Source organism: Anneissia japonica, unplaced genomic scaffold, assembly GCF_011630105.1.
Source record: "Anneissia japonica isolate Jap-2015-1 unplaced genomic scaffold, ASM1163010v1 scaffold287960_len3192837_cov198, whole genome shotgun sequence".
Classification (NCBI taxonomy): Eukaryota; Metazoa; Echinodermata; class Crinoidea; order Comatulida; family Comatulidae; genus Anneissia; species Anneissia japonica.
In genome coordinates, this window is record NW_022712725.1 from 263,323 (window position 1) to 272,549 (window position 9,227).

General features: G+C 33.8%; 1 protein-coding gene across 4 annotated transcripts in view; it reads right to left on the bottom strand.

The window, feature by feature from the left end:
• LOC117108020 (tyrosine-protein kinase Fer-like) overlaps positions 1-9,227 on the bottom strand; it is a 37,690-nt gene that overhangs the window by 11,876 nt on the left and 16,587 nt on the right. For all 4 annotated transcript variants that reach the window (XM_033249857.1, XM_033249856.1, XM_033249858.1 and 1 more), the window contains 8 exons: positions 8,911-9,007; positions 6,356-6,545; positions 4,275-4,412; positions 3,301-3,423; positions 2,684-2,815; positions 2,022-2,202; positions 1,685-1,795; positions 476-664 (listed from right to left, as the gene is read on the bottom strand). In XM_033249857.1, the coding sequence (XP_033105748.1) occupies positions 476-664; positions 1,685-1,795; positions 2,022-2,202; positions 2,684-2,815; positions 3,301-3,423; positions 4,275-4,412; positions 6,356-6,545; positions 8,911-9,007 (1,161 nt within the window). The remainder of the gene's footprint in view (positions 1-475; positions 665-1,684; positions 1,796-2,021; positions 2,203-2,683; positions 2,816-3,300; positions 3,424-4,274; positions 4,413-6,355; positions 6,546-8,910; positions 9,008-9,227) is intronic.

Genomic DNA, 9,227 nt, shown 5'->3' on the forward strand with positions numbered 1-9,227 from the left:
GATTTTAGGAATGTTAAATAAAAGAGAGTTGCAATGGCCAAGTCGGGAGAAAATGAAAGCGTGAATAATCATTGCCGTAGTTCGTTTTGATAAGTATTTTCTGATAAGTGCTATATTACGTAGATGAAAGTTAACAGATTTTATGAGTTTACCAATGTAATTTTGCATGGAAAGCTTGTCATCAAATGTGATGCCAAGGTTGGAAATGGTAGAGGAAGTTTTAATGATAGATGAGCCAATATGGAGTGAGTTGATGTTAAGACAAGCATCTTAACTGCTAAGCTATTCAACTCACTCAATTATTATCATTACAGCTTTCTCACAACTAACAACAATTACACCTCCTCCCCAAAAGTCAAATATAACATCAAGGGTCTCAGATGATTAACTTTACCGGAAAGACACATTTTTTTAACTAAAAACTTAAAATGAGCATTCATCCGAGTAATACATACATCTTCTGGGTACTACTCACCTCTGCTGTAACTTGAATTGGAAAATGTCGTACTCTGTTGTTAGCACGGGCAGAGAGAACGTACTGGCCAGATGCATCACTCTTTTCTCGTACTAGGAAATTACCATCATTGACGAGTAGTACTTCTGCATCTCTACGTGGAATGGCGCCATGGTACCACACTTGTTCGTCGATTGGCTTCTCCCTACTCTGCCAATTAGTTTAAATATAAGTAAACATTGTCAACAGTTTCAGTCAATGTTTCTAGTTTATTTTCTTGAGCTATTGAAAAGTATGAAGGTATGAAAATATATTAAATGGAATTGTGGGAAATAATACAACTAGTTACATATGTCACTGAGTGGAGTTAGGAAACATGGCAATTGACAGTCATGTCATTCAAAATAGAAGAAGAACATCTCCATGAGATGTGAATATTTTTATTGGTAGTCAGAGATGTTAGTAATGGGGGTGGACCGGAAGGAGAATATTTAGGTTCAACATTTAGTTTCATTTTCTTTATCTTTTAGAAAATCTGGGATCTCATGGACAGTTGGAATTTTGCGCTTCTTTACCAAAATGCTGTCAGAAGCTAAAAAAAATATAATTTTTATATTACATATCATCCTAACATATCTGGATTAAAATACAAAGATATGTCTTCACTTCACCTATGCATTAGAGCTGGCATCTTTAAAGGCAGGACTTCATATACAAAATCAAATCAATATGCCTAATGACTAGCTATTTCTTATTAAGTTGACTTTCAGCTGAAATGATTGAAAGAAGATGAATTTTAAAGAAACACCAAATAATAATATAGGGGGATTTATACGGCGCTTTTTGCCAAGGGATACAACCCCTGGTCATTGGATCCATAATTATAAAACCAGTTAAAAGTGCCGCCTCCCCCACTCCCTGGGGAGTATTCCTAGTTGTGCTTGCAATTTAATGAAGATAGAGACAATGCATTCATTGCCACATCATGCTAACAGGTACCCATTTATTCTCCTGGATGGAGAAACACAAATGTAAATAAAGTGCCTTGCCCAAGGACACAAACAAAGTGCACAGCAAAAATTTGAACATCAAACCTCAAGGTTGAGAGATGGAAAAGCATCCACTGTGCCAACTTCTCCCACAGTTAGGCACACATACAAATTTGTTCCTTAAAGACATTTTTTTTAATTATATAACTCTCAATGTTGTTGAAGACAGCTTGTAACTCACATGTACAACTGCTTTTTCTGCTACTGCTGATTCTCCATTAAATTTCTTATTTTTGGGTCTCATAATTGAGAATAACTTCTTGCCACTACTGGAATCGTTTTGAGCATTTGGCTATAATAAATAAATAGAAAATAATAAATATTATATTTATAGTCAGGTGGTGTTAATACCATAAACATAAAAAAACACCAAATTTTCATATATATTTTGGGGAATCAGTAACACAAATAGTAATAGATGTGCAATAATGGTATGGAATGTAGGAGAATGTCCAACATATGATGTTTGTTCTTGTTCAAAGTAAGCATTGATACATATATAATCACAATGTACTCACTTTAATGGTTGTTCCTCTGTTTTCATCATTGAATTCTATACCAGGGGAAGGGATTTCATCTCCTAGTGCTTTGATAGAATCATCTAATATCATATACTGAGCACTCAGCTTGGCCTCTAAGCAACGCTTCTCACCAATCAATTTTAGCACTGTTCTGTATGCCTTCTGTTTCAACAGTAAACTTAGAAGAAAATAAACTGTTAACTTATTATGCCCTGTACTCCATTTCTGTGGAATTATTGGGGAATTATCTATTAGTTTGTAAGTAAACAAGCCATACATAAGATGTGATTTTAGGCATTTAAGGCGAGACCTTTTTTATAACTTTTTTTGCAAACTTATTTTTTAAAGATCGTCAGAGTAGGACAGAGGAAAAAAAAAATTGCATTTGAATATTTAAAAACTGGGGGAAAAAGTGGAAAAAATGGTGGTTATGCCCATTTTCCTCTGCTTTTGAAATATTCAAAATTTGCATCTCATTAATTGCTTCCGAGTTTTTTTGTCAAATATGCTTGTGTGTGAAAAATCAGTTCTACTATATATAATTTTTTTTTTCTGCAGAGCCTGGCTTTAATATAGCTCTAGTCGGTGTATAATAATGTAATGTGAGGAAATATTTATGGGTGTGCCTAAGGCATACATATAAAGCTTGTTGAACTCACTCCTGAATCATGCTCTCCTGTGCATCTGTGGGATGTATAGATTTGATTTCTTCTTCTAAGTTCTTCAGTTCGTTTTCCTTCTCTGATAAACTCTCCCGTAAGTCATTTAATTCTTCACCAATTTGAGAATGTCTGATGGATGAATTACAATTTAATGTTTTTATTGTTTTTGACAAATGTTAAATTGTTACTGTAATAAGTAAATATGCAATGCCCCTCACTTGTCCTACCTAATTAGGTAGCATTAGCTGATAAATTATGATTTAGATATATATTTAATAAAAATTAAAGTTAAAATGTCACCAAATTATTTCTTAAACTGTTTTTACTGGGAAATTTTAATCAATAACAATAATATTAATAACAACAATAACAATAATGATAATAATAACAAATAAACAATAACAACAAGGGCCACCCTCTATAGTGTAAAAGAAAACAACAACATGTGTTTTATCCAAAAATAACAATGAAAATAATTTAAAATAATAGTTTATCAGGAGCGCTAAACATACTTCATTACATAATATTTTTAAAAACCATAAAAATAAATACTGTAATTATGAGGCGAGTTGAGTGGTAATAGAATTAAATAAAAGAGTGTTTAGTTTTCATACGTGTGTTCTATGGCTTCACAGGTTAGGTTATCGAGTACTATTTCATCTTGTTTGAGCATGTTTTCGAATTCATTCATAGGTGAGGTATCAAACTCAAACTGCTCCGTGGAAGGAGGATCTATTCTGAAGGAAATAACAAAACAACAGTGTTATGTATAGTGAATTTCATCTGTTCTATTGGATATATGAATAACTAAAAACTATTTTTAATTCATCACAAGTTCATGTCAATGAAGATCATACTTATGATGTTTGCTACACCTACTTTGAGATGTACAGTATTACAGTGATCCCTGACTAAAAATTAAAGAAATATTTCATGTTGGCATTGACCAGGCTGCTACAATGACCCAGTCAACGGAAGCTCTTCAACAACTGTATGAATATTGATGAAGATCAATCCCAAAGTGTCAGAAGGTTGGAGGAAATTTGAAAGGTATTTACTGTAGGGGTTATTGAGTGCCTTAGACTACGTTATGAGAAATATCTTGGAAAAAATGTGTTCATTGATTTTAATGTAGTCTTATTAAGAACAATATCGTGGAAGAATGCATTCATTGATTTTAATGTAGTCTTATTAAGAACAATATCTTGGAAGAATGCGTTCATTGATTTTAATGTAGTCTTATTGAGAACAAGGGTTATACGTTCTCACTTCAGACGTGGGGCCACAATTAATTTACGTTTCGTTCTTTATTAGAACATTGTTTTCTTGGTGAATGTAACAATTCTTGTAGCTGTGTTCTGGACAAGCCGAAGGTGATGGAGATGTTTATGTAAGCCATTGAGAAGTGCATTACTATATAATAATTACACTCCTTCAGCTGGCAGCATATCTTTGATTTACATGTATATACAAGCTAGGTCTCAGAAAGTGCATCTTGTTTACTTTAGTCTAGTATTGTATACATTGTGTAAAGCAAACTTATGACTATATACGGTAAGCAATAGCTGAAACTAATGATGAAACTTACTTATAATTTTCAATAAATCCAATGTATTCATTTTCAGGTTGAATGTCATTAATATTCTGTACAACAGTATCATTAATTGCTGAAAATTCCTCACTGCTTGTGTTTGTTAGATGTGCCATATGCAGCATAATTTGTTTTCTGAAAAGAATAATCAAGTAAAATGTGTTTATAGGTATCCTAGGCGGGCCTCAAACCAGTGCTGATATTTAAAACTGTAAGAACAGCATCTTAATGTTCAGCCACTTGACTCACAGCAAATTGAGTTCAGTAGCACAACACACTTAAAATGTGATATTTTCACTATCATTTTTAGAATATAATACAACACTTATTAAGCAAATTTGAAGTAGAGTATTTAGATAAATATGAATGAAAATTTTGAGAGAATAATTTCAAAAGGCAACCTATTTGTTAACGCTCATAGGCCTAGTTTAGACTAAGTGGATAAACCCGGCTCAACTCACCGGGTTTATCCACCTGCCAGTCTGAACTAGGTGACTTATCTCAAGCCGGGCTGTGTTCCTATAGTAACTCATAAACTTCTATCAAAAATCTAAATTTTACATATATTTTGGCTACGTTCAGACTTGAAGATAAGCCGGGCTTGAGTTAAGCCCGGCTCAACATCAAACCCAGCTTAACTTTGCCAGGTCGTTTAGACGGGATTAGCCAGGCGAGAATTTGCATAATAATGAACCGTAACCAGAAAACGCGTTTCAAAACATTGCTCGCGAAACGTACGCTCGCTTACACTGTACGTAATTGAATGCTGATTGGTCATTTTGTCACCCGAAGTCAATGCAAGACCCCCCGCAACGATTAAAGCCCGGCTTAGGAAAATTAAACATGGTGGCACGCCAGGCCTAGTTACTATAGGAACACCGCCCGGCTTGACATAAGCCACCTAGTTCAGACTGGCAGGTGGATAAACCCGGTGAGTTGAGCCGGGTTTATCCACCTAGTCTGAACTAGGCCTAAATTGACCAGCTGTGCTGGTACATATAAAGTTCCATTGAACAGTAATGAAAAACACAAAATCTGTGAGTTAATGGCTGTCAACTGTTTTTGCCAACATGGCTATATACTAATATTTAATTCCATTAACAGAATTTGGGCATTCAAATGCTTTAAAGTTACATTTAACCTGATAAAGCAACAAAAGCTACAGTATGAATTTCAAGTTTAACAAAATACAACACATTTTATTGTGGAAGGGTACTGTATGTTGGTGGTTCAGTAGTGGATTTTGACTAATTCCGCCCCATTCCATTAATGACAGCAAGATTTGGACAACAGTTGGTCTGTAATGATGCCCACTACACTTACAAATTTGTCTGTTAATCTGCTATTCCCACTTGTATTCTTTCCTGTTTTAACATACTGATTATAAAGCAAGCAGGACTTGCAATTGGACAATCATAAGCTCCGTCATTAAGAAATATGATGTAGCATTTACGATTCCATTCAGAAATTATCCAACCTATCATTATTATTTGAATATTTACAGTTTCAGGCATGCATGAAGTGGTCACTTAGAATTCAGAAAAGCACAATGTGTATAAATGAAAAAAGGTGAATCTGTGGTTGAAGGTTGCATAGATTGCCTACCAATTCCCAGGGTATTTCAGTATTTAATTCCCATACACAATTTCTTGTGGCTAATAAGACTTATCACAAGCCTTGAGTAGAGTATTTGTGCATACAATGATAATAATAATAATAATTCTGGATTTATATAGCGCCTCACGTTGACACAACCTCAAGGCGCTTAACAACAACAGAGAAGAAAAAAAAAAACATAGCAATAATACATAGCTACATAGAGAGAGTGATGCTCACCCAAGTATGGCTCATGTAATATAATTGTTTTTTTCTGGTTCTTAAACTATTATTTTTTTTTTTATCTGACACATTTCGACTTCTTGTGGAGGGGTGCCATGAGCATTTTCCTTCAAATGGTTACTGCTGCTTTATAAGTTTTCATCATCATTATTATTATAGCATAATCATTATCTTAATTAATGTTTACAGAACAAGTGTACTTGCTGGTGGATGTGAAAATATACAAAGGTATGTCTTACAGTTGCGAAACCTGACTTTCCTGAGTCTCTTGAAGGCACTGAAGCAGTCTGGGTAATATGGTTTGTCTGTAGTGTTCTTGGTGAAGTTCAGCTGCTCTTAGAGATAGAAGGTAGTCGTTGTGTATCTTGTGCAACTTGTTTGTACTCTTACGGTACTTGTCCTTGGATTTCTCCAAGTCTCTGGGCTTAGCCTGTCTCTTATACACATCTAGATGTGTATAAGAGACAGTTTTAATGTAGTCTTATTAAGAACAATATCTTGGAAGAATGCGTTCATTGATTTTAATGTAGTCTTATTGAGAACAAGGGTCCCCTTAGCGGCAGTATTTTCGCCTTAAGGTATTATTTCTAACACTTTCCATTGTTATCGTTTCCCCCTATGGTAGTATATAGTCGTATATATACATATATATATATATATCAAAGAATTAATTTGTATTTGAACTATATTTATATAATTTTAAACAAAAAGTTACTACCTCCTCCACTCCCTGGGGAGTATTCATAGCCATGCTTAAAATTTAATGCTGCACAGACTCAATGCCACAACAATATACCAGTACCCATTTACAGTATATTCCTTGGAGAGTGACAAACGCAGGCGAAGTGCTTTGCTCAAGAACTAAATATAGTATCCATCTACTGTAAACCTTTCAGTTAAAATAATTCATGAAACATAATAAATAAAATAGGAGTATGGCAGACGTGAGGCCACAATTGATTATACGTTTCGTTCTTTATTAGAACATTGTCAAGAATGAATATGAGTCCAAGTCCTGCTGATAAAGCAAATTGATAATGTAGAACAAAGGCATAGTTTGCACCTTATGTTTAGATGAATAATGCAAGTTCTTTAGAGGCGCATAGTTCATAGTTTAGAGAAGGCTTGTATCTTCTTATTGCTAGCTTCAGCAAACAAAAATTTTCTGACCAATGTACAGAACCATGAATAATATCAGTATTTTCAAATAATAAAGACTTTATGAGATTGTTTTGAAGCTGCATCGTCGGCAGTCATAAGATGAAGACCAATATATGGTAAAACCTTCACAACTCTCAATTTGTTCATGTACACTACTATTTGCATTATGAGAATAATAAATAAGAACATGAAAAATAGCAGTGTAATTCGTAGCATACAGACATTTAGGACAAAACAGATGAGATTTATGACATTGATAAGCTTTTAAGAGCTTTTTCAACTGTTAATTTGGCAGCAGCGTTTGGTCTCTGGAGGCCTATGATGCACTTATTCATCAGCAAAGCGATCTATTGTACGATTATCTAAACTGTATTCACACAATACATAAATTGTCTTTTCTACACAAGACATAATGGACAAAACTGTGACCACACATTAAACGGCAACTTGTTCAAAGAACAAATAGTATCTACCATCACATTATTTAAATGGTTCTTTTAATAGTGGAAAAGTTTGAAATGAAAAAGGAAAAGGACAGGATGATTTAATTGTGCTGGTCCTATGCAATGTAAACATGAAGCAAGTTTATTGCTAGGAAGCAATGAACTACAAAATGACTGAGACCCAAGGCCATCATTTCTGATGTTCTGGAGAATTTCTATAAATCCCGCATTAATTAAGCAACCATGAGAAATAGTTTACGTATTTGTATGAGGATTTTTGTTTTTTTTTATTAATAATAATAATAATAATGGGGAGAATTCCATAATATTGCAGCTAGTAATCTGTGCAGTTGTGTTCGAATCTACCAGGTACACACTTGTACTCCTGGGTGGAGAGGGGCAAACGTAGGCAAAGTATCTTGCCTAAAGGACACAAGCAACGCGACGAGCGTCGGTCTCGATCTCCCGATCCTGCGATCAGAAGTCCTATGCCTTACACGCTGCGCCACATGTCTGTTACCTATGCATTATAAACCCTTAAATTACTGTATATAAAATTGTAAAAAAATAAAATAAAAGACACCAATATTCTTTAGCCTGAACCCTTCCAAATTAAAATAAGTACTTATAATTATATGAAATACTTTGAAATTGAAAACTAAGGTATTATAGCCAATGCATATTGCATAAAATTTATGAAATTTCATATATTTATTTATAGCAGTATCATCTTCAATATACAGTACTTTTGTAATAACATTTTCAGTATAAAAACATTTCATATAAAACAGCACATTACCAAAATTTACTACATTCAAATTAATTTAATTAGAAAGTACCCTTATAAAACAAAGCAAGAGATACCATAAAACAAGAATCTTTAGAGAAACAGAACATGGAAATGAAAATGATAGCAAAACTAGATTTCCTTAATACTTTTACAACTAAATAAAGAAACTCAGTATTTATTGTTTTCAATTTCTTTCACACCAACAAGTTCAATTAGATTGAACCCTAGCCAGCAATGAGGGCGTATCCCCATACTTCGGTTTGGGTGCTGGCATGGTATTCAAATTTCACTTCTTTTTTATTTTGTGGTTTTGGTTTCCGTTCCATCTTTACACTTGCCTGATAGCAAAGTTCACACGCAAAGTTTAAGCTCATTCAATTTGATAGGAAGCCTTCCTTACCTTTCGGAATGGCCTCTTCGTATTTTAGTTTGGAATCTTTTGTTTCCCTTGCTAGTCTATGGTACTTGGCTAGGTTCTCCTTCACATCTTCCTTTGCCTATTTAAATCAAACACACAATGATTGCATTTAGAAATTTACTGAAGGGAAAATACTGTTTTCTTATTCTGGTTACAATTTTATGCATAAATCTGTTATTTCAACATATACAGTATTATGAAATTGTTGAAGAAATATAAAAAATACATACAATAGCTTGATTAGCTCATCATTCAAAATGATCCAAAATATTATTCATACCAAATGCATACGTTAATTG